General features: G+C 39.7%; 1 protein-coding gene across 1 annotated transcript in view; it reads right to left on the reverse strand.

Annotated features, from left to right (window-relative positions):
* Positions 1-17,835, reverse strand: part of unc79 (UNC-79 domain-containing protein) — a 346,819-nt gene that overhangs the window by 310,588 nt on the left and 18,396 nt on the right. The window contains exons 2-6 of the mRNA XM_068229169.1: positions 12,816-12,935; positions 12,283-12,444; positions 8,803-8,973; positions 6,845-6,934; positions 188-373 (exon numbers count right to left, since the gene is read on the reverse strand). Coding sequence (XP_068085270.1) covers positions 188-373; positions 6,845-6,934; positions 8,803-8,973; positions 12,283-12,444; positions 12,816-12,935 — 729 coding nt within the window. The remainder of the gene's footprint in view (positions 1-187; positions 374-6,844; positions 6,935-8,802; positions 8,974-12,282; positions 12,445-12,815; positions 12,936-17,835) is intronic.

Here is a 17,835-nt window from a genome sequence, read left to right on the forward strand (position 1 = left end):
TTTCAAGGACTTGTAAAGAGATGAGATAAGTGCCTGAATGTACAGGGTGAATATGTGGAAAAGTGAAATGTCAGAAAGATACTTTGATTATTTTTGCCTCAATTCAGTTTTGCGACTTATTTATTGACTCACCCTCGTATTATTACCAATTATGCAAACTACTGAGCAATTTCCTTTCCTTACTTACTTGCAAACTTCTGGAGAACAGTTCGTCGGTCAAATAAGTTTGGGTTAAAAGTAGGCCAGTAGTAGAAAAGTAGTTTAGCAGCTGATGCACGGGCACTTGCGGTTCCATAAGCAATGACACACAGTATATCCTTCACTACGTTCTTCTTAGTAGTCATCAAACACTCCAGCAGTTGACAATGATGAGCTGCAAAAGATATCCACTTAACAGTACATAACGGTAAATTATTAAATAGTACTTGCAGACACCATCAACTTCAGTAATTTGAGCTAGATTTCCAGGTTTATTAGAAATTCTGACATAAAATTTACAGTGAAACTGAATTTAGATGAAGTGGATGATATCTCGTCATGTGTTCTTCACATCAACAAATGGAGGGAAATTCATTGCACATCATTAGCTGGTTTAAAGATACAGAAATTGTCCTTGTCTCCTTTGCTGTTGCCCTCTTCTGATGCTAACCCGTCAATGTATTTATTCTATTGTATGTTTCAACTCATGTTCCTGGGAGTGAAGTTAAGGTCTTGGTAGAGCCATGCACACTGAACAGGTCAAAGGCAATAGGCCAGACTATGAGAAATACCCTGCTCTTACTGCCTTGTTTGTCCAACCCTTGTACTATTTCTCTACGGGGTCGGGTATGAGGTGAGGTAAATCTGCTGTGGCAGGTTTTTTATGACCAGATGCCCTTCCTGATGTCAACCTCATCAGAGGAGTGAATGAGATGAAAGACCTGATATATGATAATAGGAAGGGAGAGGGTGAAATCCAGTGGCAGCATATAGCCTACTCCTGTTGAATAGCACCAAGAGGGACGGTCAAGGCTTAACGTCCCCGTCCAATGGACGAATCACACCATTAATAGCGTCATATGCCCTCACTCCACATGAGCACTGTGGAGAGGTTTGGAATTTAATCCAGGCTTTTGGCATGCAATCTAGTGATTAGAAATTGTATACCACCACCTCCCCTACCCTGCCAACCAGCATTCTGATGGTGAAAATTTTTTCTATCAGTGGGACTCGAACCAGCTAACCACCGTGTCAGACCGTTTAGACTTCAATGCCTTAATGATCATGGCCACAAGGCAGACTTTCCTTCTTCCTTTCAGGTTTGTTAAGTACAACTGGGCAACCATCCTCTATTAATACTAAACAGAGGAAAAAATGGAAGAGCTCCAACATTTTGAAAAAATGAAGATGTCAACAAAAGAAAGGGAAGTGGCATGAAAGTTGGGAAATGAAAGACTCCCAAGACCTCGAAAACCTAATACCATGGGGGTCAGAAAAGAACAAGAGTTGACCAATGGAGATCGGACAGGAAAGATGAAGGTGAGGAGCCTGGCACAAGCAAGTGGAAGCATTGCCAGACTCAGCTAGGGAAACCGTGGTTGGCAACCTACGCTTCCAAGTTGAGAGCCCCTTGTCCCCCTTTTAATTGCCTTTTACAACAGGCAGGGGATATGTGGATGTTATTCTAATGGCCCCACCCCCATAGGAAAGGTAACTAGGTCATGTCATAGATTCTTCCAAACATATTCCCCACCTCGTATTGTACTATGGTACCTTACAAACTCAAAACAACCATTCGCCTAGTTCAATTGAACATGCTTTTACGACCTCAGCTAGACAGCTCCCAGTACACAGACAAAAGCATAATGAAATGCTCATTATATCTTGAAAACTATCTACTTTTTCCTAGTGGTTTAACGTCTTACTAACACATTGAAGGTTCTTGGTGAAGCAAGTATGGGAAAGAGCTGGGATTGGGAAGATAGCAGCTGCAGTCTTAATTAAAGTACAACTCCAACATTTATCTCGTGTGATAATGGGAAAATACATAAAACCATCTTCAACACTGCCGATGGTGGGATTCAAACCCATTATCTCCCAAATGCAAGCTCACAGCTGTGCAACCCTAACCGCATGGCCAACTCATTCGGTGTCCACTACTTCTTAGCGATATTCACACTTATAAGGGAACTGTCCCAACTGGGCCACAGTTATTGCAAATTTGAATGGGCTTTATACAAGCTAATTTTTCTATTTGTCATTAACTATACGATAAAAATCACAAAATTACAATGCATACATTCTGCTCATGCACCGAACTGAACACGACCAGCTATGGCAGACTGATAAAGAAATTTTTGAATGACCCTGAAATAAAGATGATTTAAAAAAGAAAAACAATTCAAACTTAAACAATTCTTGCCAAGACTACGGGGTTAGTGCAGCCACTTAATGTTTGCTTTTTCCAGCAGTACAAAATTATCATTAAGAGAATAGAAGACTACTGAAAATAATGCAGAAAATTTGCATGATAAAATCTTTATAGTAAAATTAGATTCTGTTGTCTATCATCCATTCTGATATAACACCTTAGGCTTCCACTGCCAGTGTCTCAATGAACAAAGAAGAAATTATCTTCTGAACTTGTCTACTTCTGACCTTTGGAAGTTGGAAAATACCAGTTGAAGTTTCTGGTGAAATCTTGAGAGCTACTAAACCAAGTCAATGACCGCCTACAAGCCCAAAAGAAAATCACTTCTTTATGTATCATCGATTCTGTTCTTCTAACCTGCAAGACACTGTACATCAGTAAACATGTGATGAAAGTTTGGATATGTAATAAAGAAAAACTGGAGTGTGATTTCCAAAATGTTCTTCAGACTCTGCTTCAAAATAATAATAGAGAATCTCAAATGGAAGATAATGAAGAAGCTGCATTTATTATATATCTGCACTGTTCCATGACCATTGGTTATGCTCCACATTACTTTACATTACTTTAAGAAACTTGAGTAGTCAAGACAGTATCATTGGAAATGATAAGTATAGGCTCCTTTAGCTTATCTTAGAAGGTAAAATTGAAGGAAGGAGAGGTAGAGGAAGAAAGACAATATCTTTGCTATGGATTATACAAGAATAGTATGGGCTCAGTACCCCCTCTTTGCCAACTTGCTGAGAACCAGAACCATATTGCCCTGACAGCCAACATGCGAGGAGGAGGAGGAGGAGGAGGAGGAGGATACATTAGTTTAAAATTTAAATACAGTACTGGTAAATGCATTTAGAATAAATATGTTAATTTGTATGAAGGTATTAAATGACATAAGTTTGAAGACTATAGATTTAGAACTTACCACTTGCTGAGTTACTTGCTGTTAGTGCATGACTGGTATATCTATGTCCTTGCAAGTTAATTATATATCATTAATAACAAAAATAAATTATAAACTACCATTAGTACATTGTTTCTCTAACAAGAAATTAGTTTGTACAATTCATTTCATTGCAATAGCCAATGACCCAGGTGAGATGGTTTCTTTGTTACTTTTGTGCCCATGATTATGAAGACACTCTTCAGGGGATAACCTCCATTTATTGGAGAATTTGCACAATAAAGGAATTTTCCTAGTCCAGTATTATACAGGTATCTCAGGAACCTCAAGAAATCATTCAAGATGGCTGATGGGAGATTTGAACCATCTACCAGCAGATGCATGGGATACTGTCACACTGGCTAGCATAGAGTGACCAGAGTTACCTTTTCGCAGGAAATTCCTATTTTTTGAATCCTCTATTCTGATTTTTCTGTTCTCTTTGGTGAAGATGGAATATTCCCTGTTTCAGTTTCTGTTAAAATCATCCATTTTCAAGCCACAACAGAGAAGACAGTAAATCTGGTGTGCTCCGAGAGCAATCCTGACTAGCCAAAAAGGAAAAGCAAAGGTGGTCTCAATTTGGATTTGAACATGAATAAGTGGTCCACCATTTGCTGACGAATAATCATGCTGAATTCTGCTTTTTAGTGTCATTAAATGAAAATTATAAACATGAATAATAAATATGTATTTACACTCCTTCATAACAATACTAGATGATTTTTCAGTCACTGTATGTACGTTGAGTCTTCATACCAGTAACTGGTTGGAACCTTACGGATCTGCCCTTAGCTGTTGTAAATAGCCTAGGTTTCACAGAAAAGGCATATTAGGAAAGTAGTTTCCCACTGCTTTCCTTTTTTTTTAAATTTGTTTTCACATCACACCGATACAAATAGGTCTTATGGCAAAGGCCTAGGAGTGGGAAGGAAGTGGCCACGTCTTTAATTAAGGTACAGTCCCAGCATTTGCCTGGTTTGAAAATGAGAAACCATGGAAATTCATCTTCAGGGCTGCAGACAGTGGGGTTCAAACCCCACTATCTCTCGGATGCAAGTTCACAGCTGCGGGCGCTCCTAACCACATGGCCAACTCGCCTGGTCACTGCTTTCTTTGCCAAGCCAGAAGATGCCGTTACATGTCAGTCTGCCAAGCCTACTGAAATGTATACACTAACCGACCCTATGAGCTAAACTTTCACATCATTCCATACAGGGACGGGCTGCATAATGAATGGCACTATTAGCATTGCTCATACCTCAGTCACTTTCCCAACATCAAAGTAGTGGTAGTGGTGGTTGTTTTAAGAGAAAGTACAACTTGGTAACCATCCTCTATGGACAATTTAAGTGGAAACCAAACTTAAAATAAATTTATAACTATTTAATCAAAGTCTTCCAGGCTATTCTGCCGTGCTCTGCTCCTCTCATTCCTGCCAGACGTTTCGACTACTGCTGCAGTAGTCATCTTCTGTGTCCCACTAGTGACTGTGATGATTGTCGAGGAGGCAGATGTACTTATTTCTGAGCGTGCGGCCTCCAACTGGATTGAGCCGTGCAGTCTGTCGTCTGACACAGGAGAGAGTACTTAGATGACACCACAGATGATGACTATCGCAGCAGTAGTTGAAACATCTAGCAGGAATGAGAGGAATAGTCCATGGCAGAACAGCCTGGGAGAGTTTGATTATATTGACTTCGGCCATGTTAGACTTCATATTTTGATGTTAAAACTATTTATTAACGGAGGAATTTGAAAGCAAATTTTGAAATAATAATGAAAATTATTTTATTAAGCTGAGACTGAGAGCTTGAAATTTAGAACCCCTTCATTAATCCACTCTCATACATAAAGTGAATGACGAGATCAGCAGTATTCCCATCATCGGCTAGTGTGAATTTGAGTGTCTCCTTCAGGCTGATGTTCTGTTTTAGGCCAGAGAGATTGGCACACGCTGGGAGGATGAGGGCAACGGTGAATTTGGCACCACAAGAACATGCTGGGGAAGGAAGGGGCGGGTTGTCTTCCCTCTTCTGGAAGTAAGAATGCATAGATCTTCCATGACCAATCCTCAGCCTACATAAAAATCGGCTTCTCTGTGAAGGCCGGAAAGAAGACTGCCACAATGAAGTTGTCTTCTTAATTGCTCTCAGCTTGTTGGGAGTTTGGATAACTAGCCACTCCAGTTCCCAGCTGAGAACAGAAATCCATAGCTGGTACGTTCATAGGTGTAGGTGATAAGAATGCTGCTTCTCTTGCAGCTTCATCTACAATCCCAATGTAGCTTGGGAGCCACATGAAAGCGATTCTGGTGAAATGAAATGTCATATGGCCTCTAGAGCCAGCATTACAGAACCTGGCTAGAAGAAGATCATGAATCCTCTGCACCAGTGGGTGCTGTGGGAAGCAGATGGCAATAGACTGCAGAGAACTTGATGAGTCAGTACACATGAGAAAGTGGTCTCTTTCATCACCCGAGAGGTTCCCTAGTGGTAAAATGGCTTCTGTACTCTATTGCACATGGCTCCAGATGGTAAGGCAGCTCACACCTCGCAGCTATTAGGCATTTAATTTATGTGTGATCTGCTGCACTGTGACCCATCTATCCACTCTTACCATCAGAGTTAGTCAAAAACAACCCTTGAAATCAACACCTCCCACTGTCAAAGCCTAGGATGCGACCAAGATAGAAAAGTGATAGTAACAAGCTTTACAAATGTAGTTCAGGTTTTTTATAATAATAATTTTGTGTGGCTATTTCTAGCCGAGTGCAGCCCTTGTAAGGCATACCCTGTGGGCGGCATCTGCCATGTGTAGGTAACTGCGTGTTATTGTGGTGAAGAATAGTGTTATGTCTGGTGTGTGAGTTACAGGGATGTTGGGGACAGCACAAACATCCAGCCCCCGGGCCATTGGAATTAACTAATGAAGGTTAAAATCCCCAACCTGGCCAGGAATCGAACCCAAGATCCTCTGAACTGAAGGCCAGTATGCTGACCATTCAGCCAACGAGTCAGACAAAACTTGTGTCCTCATCCTGAGGTGTTGCAGTTCTTTACAGGCACACCCCCAATGGAGGTGAGCCACGTGTAAGATTTTAACCACATACCAGCCCTCCTGCCATTCTTAAATTTCTCTCAGTACCGGGAATCAAACCCGGGCTCCCAAGGATGGCAGCAAATAACACTAACCATTACACTACAGAGGCGAACAGATTTTTTGATACATAACAATAACACAAATGGCAAAAACCTAAGTCTGAATTTCACTTGACTACTTTCAAGAATAGGTCCTGTTTTCTGTGTCTGGAATACTGATTACTCTAGGCTAGCACACATAAAATTCTAAGCTAACTTGGTCAATAGCACTAAGAAATGAAATTCTGAAACTGTACATTGTTTACCCAAAGCCATTTCCCTATGACAACCTAATGAATGATCTATGTAACATGAAAGAATAATATATAAACTGACAGAAATAATTTCTCTTACCTGGATTATCTGAATACTGGAAAACCATCATAATGACAGCTGCTACTGAATGGGTTGCATAATTCTCTTGTTCTTCTGTGCTGCTGCGAGCTGAACAGATAAAATACGATATGTTGATACATTACAAAAATGTTTGAAAACTATGTATTAGGGAAAGAAATACAGAGTAAGATCTAGATGATTCCCCCACAATCTCTTTCACTTCTCTACAAGCATGTCTATGGCTGACTGAGTGACTGCAGACAAAACCCAGCAGTGTTCTCCCTAGGACCTATTTAATGGGCAAACCGCCTTGCCGTTTTTACAGACCGTCCGGCTAACGTAAGCTAGATACACCTTGTCACATAATATTAATAAATATTTGAGTCATTGGAGGTTCCAAATTTAAATTTAAATACTGTAGAACTGTACTGTAAAATGATAAATCTTCATTATCGTCAGCATAATTGTATTGATTGCATTGGAGTTTAAATGTTTATCTTGACCAAGGCCATACCCAGGAGGGAAACATATTGTGAAACATATTGTTACTCTATTTTTAAACAAATGACAGATCTGTAGATACCAGTACGTTAAAACATCTTCTGCCCACAGACCACTGTGAATTTACCATCCTACTTTACCCGTTGACTTGTAAAAGGTACTGCTCTAAAATTATTTTAAACTTTTCTTTCTGTAAAATGTATCTGAAAGTAAAAAATATCTGTTACTATAGTTTTTGTTGTCGAAAGTCTGCCCAAAAAAATCCTAACCTCTTCCGAAAAACTTCCTGGGTACGGTCTTGATCTTGACTAGCAAGAGCGGTGCCTGAATTACTGTAGAATGGTATCACATGCAAGCACTCAATTCCGCATGATGTCACAAACCTGTGTGGCTCTCTACAGCAACCGATTTGTAAGTCCCGGTTTTAGTGCAGAACACTAGAAGTTCAAAATACTCTGTTATGTCTTTTTCGTGGTAACACCAAAATAGTTCAGTTTTGCAGTTAACATTTACCTGTCCCATATTACACAAGAACCTTGTTTATCCGGATTAAGTGGGAACGGAACTGATCCGGGTTATCAAAAATCCGGATAATCTTGAAAAACTAAAAAACAAATACAGTTCATGTTATATAATATATTAACATATGTTATACAGTAACACCTTTTTTCAATTGTACAAAAAAGTATAAGAACACTTTTCTTACATTTACGACTCAAGCTTTTTCTGTTTTACATTTGTATAGCATTTGCGCACAGCATGAACATGATGACGTTTTAATAACATCAGTTCTGCCAGTGTGGTTTCAGTCTAGGATTCTAAATAGGCCATCAGTTTGTCCAGCTGCATTATTGCATCTCCATGAGTCATAGTTTCTTATGATGGAGCGCTGGTTTTATTTTTGAATTCACCATCACTCTCATCATTATCTGCCGAGGAACAAGAGGCAATAATTTATTCGTCTGTCATTATGCCGTAGCCTAAAGTACAGTCATTTTGCAACCAGTCATTTACATCATTCACATCTACGTCCGTGCATCTGGGGATGTGTGCAAATGTGTCAAGGAACTCAGAAGAGCCCACGGTTTCCCATTCTCAATTCCAGGCGAATGCCAGGACAGTACCTTTGATAGACCTCGGCTGACTTACTTCCAATTCCTGTCCTTAACTATTCTTGGCGGAAAAGACATTCAAAAAGAATCGACCCCGTAAATACTAAACAAGTTAAATAATTTTTTATTATTTTCAATCTGGATAAACCGGAGATCCGGATTATGAGGGCCGGATAAACGGGGTTCTTGTGTACTGTCAATGCCATGAGAAGAATAAATTGAAATGTTATATTCATTTCTTATATAGTATTCCCCCCCTGGCTACTCATTCCTGTCACCCAGCTAATGAAAATTTCTGGGAGGATACTGCCCAGAATTTCGAGATTTGAAAATGGCAAATTATACAGAAGCTATAATACTTACTGATAGTGAATGGTAATATGTAGAAACACAAGGAATTAACCACATCTTGATATAATGAATTTGGCAAGACTGCCATTGTAGAAGCTGTCAGATAGGGTAAAGAATCTATCATATCCTGCTCAAGGAATGACAACAGACATCCCAAGCACTGGAGTAGAGCTTGACCAAATGCTGCAACATCAATTTAAAAAACAATGAATAGATTAGACATTCAGAAACATTAAGTAATAGAGTGTTTTGTGTAATATCATTATAGTCAGTGATGGGAAAAATACAAAATAAAAGTAACTGGGCTCAATTACAGTTACATGAGAAAAATTTTACTCTATTACTGATCCTTTTTCAAAAAGTAATCAGTAAAATTACATAATTACTTCACAGAATGAGTCTTTAGGGATTCACTGATTTTTTTTTTTTTGCAAGGGGATGGAATGATATCAAAGTATGCAAGGAAAATTAGGAGCTTCTTCAGTTGAATGCTGGTCCCCCAGTGGAGGAAGTGCCAATGAAACCTGGTAGGCAGCTTCTGTTATTCAGGTTAGGTATAAAATGTCTTCAGGTGTGGTGAGCCCATTGTAATAATACCCTATATGAAACATTGAAGTGGATCAGAATAAAGATCTAAGGAGTATCCTATAAGCTGCATACATTTCTTGTGTCTCCAAGGAGGTGTGAGAAGTGGATGGAGGTCAATGATCCACACCCTGACCCATGAGCTTCCTGAATAAGGGTGAGAGGAAGAACAGGAGGAGGAGGAGGAGGAGGAGGAGGATTTTTTTTTTTTTCTTTGCAATTGGCTTTACGTCACACTGACACAGATAGGTCTTACGGCGACGATAGGATAGGAAAGAGCTAGGAGTATGAAAGAAGTGCCATCTTCAGTGGGGTTCAAACCCAAATTGAAAGCTCACAGCTGCACGGCCCTAACCACACGGACACCTCTCTTGATGGAGGAGGAGGAGAAGAAGAAGTGAGCCTGGTAGATGAAGAAGTGCAATAATTCTGTCATATCTCAGCCATCAACACCTGACACAGTGAACAGTTTTTGGAATGGAATTTGATCCATCTAGCAACACCACAATTCCATTCCAGCTGTATGGATTAAAGCTGAATGCTGACCCACCTGTCTGAAGAGCTGATCATGAAGTGATGCTAGAAGACATTCAAAGAACTGTATAGATGAGCAACAGCATCTGGATAAGGCAAAATCCACAACTTCTGGTACAAGAAGTTCACATGTGTACATACCATATTGCAGAGTTATGCACTGAAGCTATTGGACACCCCAAATGCATCCCATCCCCCCTTTTTTTAACTATAGGTGTGACCTACATTCTCTTTAAAACCATGTCTGCATCTGTATATACTAGAAAATACATGCTGATCACCTGTCTGTCAAGAATGTAGAAGCTCAAAAAAGATACACCACCACCTGGATCAAAACAACATAGACATAGAAGAACAAAAAAGAAGGTGCAAGAATGCTCAAGACCGAGTTGACCGGGCGAGTTGGCCATGTGGTTCGGGGCGTGCAGCTGTGAACTTGCATCCGGGAGATAGTGGGTTTGGACCCCACTGTCGGCAGCCCTGAAGATAGTTTTCCGTGAATCCCCATTTTCACACCAGGCAAATGCTGGGGCTGTACCTTAATTAATGCCATGGCCACTTCCTTCCCATTTCTAGGCCTTTCCTTTCCCATCGTCGCTGGAAGACCTATCTGTGTCGGTGCGACATGAAGCAAAAAGTAAAGAAAAATCTTCTTCTTATTCTTCTCCTCCTCCTCCACCAAGAGAGGTGGTCGTGCGATTAGGGCCACGCAGCTGTGAGCTTTCATTTGGGTTTGAACCCCACTGTCGGCAGCTCTGAAGATGGTTTTCCGTGGTTTCCTATTTTCACACCAGGCAAATGCTGGGGCTGTACCTTAATTAAGGCCATGGCCACTTCTTTCACACTCCTAGCTCTTTCCTATCATCGCTATAAGACCTATCTGTTACATGTTATAATTCTCATATTTTGGTCCGTATTGAAATGTACAATGAAGTCAAATAAATAATAAAGTTTAATTATTCCACCTATTCAATACATAAAAAGAGATGTTAATAAAGAATTAAATCTGTAATTAAAACTATAGGGACATATTTTGCCCTTTAATTAAGGGCATCTTCAGTCTAATCTCAATCTGAAAGTTATTTTTTTTAATTTTTTTTTTTTTTGCTAGTTGTTTTACGTCGCACCGACACAGATAGGTCTTACGGCGATGATGGGACAGGAAAGGGCTAGGAGTGGGAAGGAAGCGGCCATGGCCTTAATTAAGGTACAGCCCCAGCATTTGCCTGGTGTGAAAATGGGAAACCATGGAAAACCATTTTCAGGGCTGCCGACAGTGGGGTGAAAGTTAATTAATCAGGTACCTGATTGTAATTAAATTATATATGAATATGAAGAGGATGTTGGAAATGTGTTTCAAATGGTGAGCAAAATGGTTGACAATAGTTTTGATATTCTTAAAATGAAACCTTAATAACATCTAATATACAAATAGTCGTAAATTTATGAATGTCCTTGTTTAAAAATTGGAAACAAATTGTATACTGGTAATTTTTTAAGAATGTAATTTTTGTAAAGGGACATTTCCGTTGCTCACTTCAAGTGAGGTTTGAAATAAATTGTTATGTTGAAACAAGTAAAGCGGGGCCTTTTGATGGTTGAGGGTGTTGGAGAAAATTTATCGGGTATCAAAAGGCCCCGCTTTACTTGTTTCAACGTAATAATTTATTTCAAACCTCACTTGAAGTGAGCAACGGAAATGTCTCTTTACAAAATTTACGTTCTTAAAAAACTACCAGTATACAATTTGTTACCAATTTTTAAACAAGGACATTCATAAATTTACGACTATTTGTATATTACATGTTATTTAAGTTTCATTTTAAGAATATCAAAACTATTGTCAACCATTTCGCTCACCATTTGAAACACATTTCCAACATCATATTCATATATAATTTAATTACAATCAGGTACCTGATTAATTAACTTTCAGATTGAGATTAGGCTGAAGATGCCCTTAATTAAAGGGTGAAACATGTCTCTATAGTTTTATTTCCAGATTTAATTCTTTATTAACATTCCTTTTTTATGTATTGAATAGGTGGAATAATTAAACTTTATTATTTATTAGACCTATCTGTGTCGGTGCGACGTAAAGCCAATGCATGTATGCATGCAACAACCTCTTGCTGGAAAGAGCAAAGAGTCATGGCACCATCTCGTGGTGCATACTATCAGCTGTAGTGCACCACAGTGACATTAAGTGGACAATCTACAAATGTACCGACTGTATTACGTATTACAAGATGTTAGGTGTCAAGCATAGGAAATTTATTTTCCATACTCATTAGTTGAATACTTTTATTTAAAACATATTTCTGAAACTCAAAAGACACTACAAAAGGGATACAACAAAGGAATTTATCTTACCATGAAGGCCATACTGTATCAGAGGAGCTACGTCCACCAGCTGGACAAGGGTATTATAAAGCCCCTTGTAATCAAGATTAGGGTAAAGTCCCATACGAACTGCATCTTTCTCATGATTCTTCAATAACTCCAGTGGTGAACTAGGAACATCCTTCAGCACAGCTAGACATGAACAAAACAAAACCAAATAATTTAGAATGAAGGATTCTGGAAATAAACATGCCCGGTGTTAGTAGTGAGTCAACCGTTCGTCGCAGATGTGGCAGATGAATGGACTAGGCTAATTAGTTTCTCCACAAAATACACAGGCATTATGAAGCCTGCTGGAACTATGATATGTCAATCTTAAAAATAGGAATCTTGAACCTTTATTTGGAGTCTTACCCAGCAAACAATACCTTCAGTTAGAGAAGTATATTCAATACGGGATTTTCACAAGGAAATCAATTGCTTTTATAGGCTGAAAATGAATTCTTAAATATATAAACAATAGTTTATAATATGCATTAGAATATACTAATAAGATTACTTACTCAATAAAGCCTGTGAGAAATATTTGAGTGTGTTAGCAATGTCAACACCAGAGGGAACGGGCATTATTCCATGAAGAAGCCTGAGTTGATAGTCATGGAGGTTGCGGATCTTGGCAGTAACTAAACAGAACACCATACATTTATTAATCATATCATTTCACAGCAATAACTATAGTAAAGATACTTAGAAAAATTGCGAGTACAAGGTACATATGATGCCTTTCAAATACATGGCAGGAATTTCAAAAAAATATTACTTTGACACTGACCAAATGTAGGAAAGGGTCTGTTATATGATGACAACTGAAAGACGGGAATAATGGCATTAATTATAACTGGCAATCACTAACAAGCAAGTACAATGCAGTTGCAAAAACTAAATATTTACTGAATATTGGTATGTGTTCGGGGACATTAAAAGTGAATGAAGCACTCGGTATTGTGTACTGTTTGTGGCACCAAGTAAGAGGGAGCTACATGCTCATGTGTAATTGAATCAGTTTGAGATAGAATGAACCTGAATCCTATAGTGCTGATGGGTCTGATATTGCTAGAAGAGTCAGTACTCACACTTGACATCTTTGCCAGGCAGTGAAACACCAAGCAAATAGGTAGACCTGCATGATATTTTTGGCCGATGTATAAGCCTGCTCTGACATCATGCACATGAGTTCTGTAATCACACAGACTGACAGCTACACATATCTTCAGATGACTTATCAACACAATTCTCTACTGCAATGGTGACAAATAAACACTAAGGAGTTCTTCTTCAAGATGTCCCTATTTTATCCTATAGTTCTGTTCCATTATGTCTCTGGTCTTCAAATAGTTTTATTTCTCCAGGTTGGGCAGCCCAGAGCACATGTTTCTCAGTTGTCAGTATGGATGTTACACTGCTTCATGGTGGCTTTGATGAAGTCTTTCTAACTCTTCCTCTGACCTCAAGTACGGTGGCTACCTTCACTTAGTTCAGAATTTTCTGTTTTGGAACACGGAGATAAGGCATGAGGACTGTGTGTCCAATCCACCAGAACTGATGTTGGGTTAGCATTGCTCCCATGGTCGGACTGTTGGCCGCTGACATTTGTACGTTTATCCTGCCATTCTTAAGATGTTTCTGAGACATCTTTTAATGGAAGAAGATTTCAAGCATTCTTAGGCAGAGTGCACACTTATTGGACAAGGGACGTGACACGTGGGATGCAACAAAAAGGACATATTCCAAGTGGATGCAGCACATGTAATCAGGAGGAAGCCCGCACACTTCTTGTTCAAGGGCATGGAATGTCCCATGTGTCAGCGGGCATGTCCCGTTAAGGTATCGCCTGTTGCATTTCGTAGGACGTATTCCATCACTTCGCGCGTGAGTTTGGTGTAGTGATTTAAATATGTGCGGTTCAATAGAGGCAACTACTATAAATTTTATATCGGAAGTGGAGAAGCATGAAGTATAATTACAGATTAAAGGATTATTCAAATAGTCCATATGCGAAAATATCTGGTGAGAAATAGGCGAAACTTCAGCATGAGTGTTATCAATAATCTTTCAGCTGGTAGAATAGGAACCCTGAATTTGGTATATTTTTTCTCAATTAGTGGCTTTACCATATGCAGTAACTCTCAAAACATCTCCCAGTTCATTCTATAAAATTTATGAAATTGTGAAGGATCTTCATTTTCTTAAGTTTCTTAGCCAATACGAAGGCACCATTCTCTTGGCACTCCATGTTATATGAGTTGACCCAAAATCTCCTTTTTCTCCTAGTCACCTGTTTTCTTCATAATTCCTGAAGTAGTGTAACAACAAGATTTCCAAACACTAGAGATCTTAACTAATGACCCACAGATGTGCATGTATGTGGCACATGGGACTCAGGACAGGACACGTTAACTTCAATCGTGTCTCCTGTCCCATATCGCATGTCCAGGAAGTGTGCGCTCTGACTTATGTGGCGCTTGTCATTGTGATATGTTTTAAGCCAGGAGATCCCAAGGACTGTCTGGCTGCCAATGTTGTTGATTTTTTAGCACCACCCAGGGGTCACGTGTAGGGCACTTTGAGGTTAAACCTGCGGATGTGAAGCATCAGCCATGTAAGAAGATTGCACGACTTATTGATAGCATGCTCACCAAGAGGAAGTTTCGTGTATTACTGGGAAATGACACTAGCAGTGAGAAAACTCTAAGCAATGGTCTTCCCCAAGGTTCTGTATTAGCTCCTCTGCTTTTCAACCTGTACATACCGGATATACCTGAAACTAGCTCTAGGAAATTTGGATATGCTGATGATTGGGCTCTGGCAGTACAAGATAAATTCATGGAAAACACTGAAGAAACACCTACAGCTGATCTTACCACCTTGGGACAGTACTTTCGCAAATGGAGATTACAACCGTATCCAAATAAAAGTGAAGTTACATGTTTTCACCTTAGCAACAAAATGGCCAATCGTGAACTGAAGGTTCAGTTTGAGAACACTTGTCTTGCCCACAACAGATATCCACAGTATCTAGGGATTACTCGTGACAGAACTCTGTCCTTCAAGAAACATCTTCAGAATACGGCTGCTAAGATACGATCAAGGAACAACATCTTACAGAAGCTGTGTGGAACCACCTGGGGATCATCAGCATCTACCCTACGGTCTTCAGCTCTTGGTCTTGTGTACTCTGCTGCAGAATACTGCTCATCAATATGGCTGAACAGCAGTCACACCAAATTAATTGACACTCAGCTGAATCACACTATGCGTATGATATCCCATATTCCACCACCTCACCTCCGTCGAGAAAATGCTCTCCTATGGGATTATAAGAAAATAACTAACAACAGTCAGTTGCCAATCCATGGTGACATGAATGATGCTCTTATTAACAGGCTAAAATCTAGATACCCACCTGTTAGAACAGCCAGAAACCTAGTAGACACTAACTTTAATCTGCTTCAGGCCTGGAAGCAAGTATGGATATCCAGTGCTCCATCAGAATATCACAATCTACCATGGCTGAAAAACAAACCAGAGGGTTTTGATCTTCCACGGAAGATCTGGACAACTATTAACAGAATTTGCACTGGCCATGGCAGATGTGTCAACTCCCTCCATAAATGGGGAATACTTAATTCGGCGGCGTGCAGTTGTGGTGCTGTGAAGCAAACAGTTCGGCGCATTGTGGAGCAGTGTCCTCTCACTGCCTACCAGGGAAACCCAAGAGACTTTTTTCTGCTCTCACCCTTGTGTGTTGACTATGTAAATAATTTGAACCTGTAAATACTTCAAATTGTAAATATTATTACTACTGTATTTATATGTAATGTGATGTATTAGCCATACGCTAAATAAATAAATATGTGGCATTTGTATGTTATCCACTGGCAGGGGGACATTAACAATAAAGAGACAAAGGCCAAGCTAGGAATTAACTTGTTGAATGAAGCTGTGCATGTGAACTAGCTTCGATGGTGGGGACATGTGAGTTAAATGAGGGGAGGATAGGTTTACCTAGGATAATAGCTACAGTATGACAGGTAAAAGATGAGGGTAAGACTTAGTTTACCTAGATAATAACTATGACAGGTAAAAGAAACTGACAAGTAAAAGATGAGGGTAAGACTTGGTTTTTAATGATGTAAAGGTAGACGCATAGAAGCATAAGAAGTTAAAGTGCTAGTTGCTAATACACTACACTGCCATTCATCACCGGACATCTCCTGAAAGGAAAGCAGATTGACCTCATATGTCACTCAAGCAATGTCATAAGCCTGTATGAGGCAGGTAACACTCAGTAGAAATGTTTAACTAGTGATCAAAATGGACGCACACAGGAGCACAGTGAGACTGAAAGAGGCATGATTATCGGTGCCCACCAATTCAGTCATTCCATTTGTGAGATCTCTGGCATGTTTCATATACCACATTCAATAGCAAGTGATGTAGTGGTGAAATGGAAACTTCAAGGAATTATAAAACCTCCATCTCGACCAGGGAAGCGAAAACAATTAGCAGACAGGGACCATCAATGCCTTCAACATGTTGTGAAGTCAAATTGACAAGCTTCATTAGAAGCCATGGTCAGACTTTCGATTAGCACCTGGAAGTGATGTCACTACTCATACCATTTGTCGGGAGGCACTTGGACTCTTTGGGCGAGCTACAGCACATAAACCAGGGGCTCTAAAATCAAATGCTCGCAGCTGATTATGGTGGTGTAAAGAGCATATGGACTGTAGAACAATGAAAGAGCATCATGTGAAGTGACAAATCATGCTACATATTATGGTAGTTTGATATATGTTTATGGACCTGGGGAATGCCAGGGGAATATTCTTGCCATTGTGAAATGTGGCAAAAGAGGGACTATGGGTGGGCCTGCTTTTCACGATTTTGCCTAGGACTATTGATTTTAGTTCCTTGAATACTTAATGCCAAGACCTAACAGGCATTATTGGATAATTCTATGCTGCCCAACCAACATGACAATGCATCCATTCATAAAGTGAAGGCCATTACTGAATTGTTTATCAAATGAAAATGAATTAAAACGAATGGCTGTTCCAAAGCCGTGGTCTGAATCCGACTGAGTATGTGTGGGACGAGTTACAGCGCCGATTGACAGTTAGACCAGACCACCCTAAAACGGCCAGGTCCATTCACCATATTGCAGGACATCTACCAAAATTTAGTGGAAAATTGTCCTAGAATGGTAAAGGCTGTGATAGCGGTGAAGGACGAAGTGGTGGTGGTGATTTTTGTTTTAAGAGGAAGTATAACATGGCAACCATCTTCTCTTAGCACCCTGACGTCTTAACAGATTCAGATGACTGGTCATTATGACAATGTACTGTAGTTGCTAGTTGTTAACACAGGTGAAGTGATCATCTGCTTGCTTTGGAGCCCCGTACATAGCAGGGTTCATTGGACAGTCATTTTAGACATGTCTGATAGTCTGGTTAATTTTTTCAGGTAAGTTACTTCACTGTAGCATACTGGCTAGCCCTTGCACATCTTCTAGTCGACATT

The sequence above is a fragment of the Anabrus simplex genome, chromosome 9 (genome assembly GCF_040414725.1).
Source record: "Anabrus simplex isolate iqAnaSimp1 chromosome 9, ASM4041472v1, whole genome shotgun sequence".
NCBI classification, from domain to species: domain Eukaryota; kingdom Metazoa; phylum Arthropoda; class Insecta; order Orthoptera; family Tettigoniidae; genus Anabrus; species Anabrus simplex.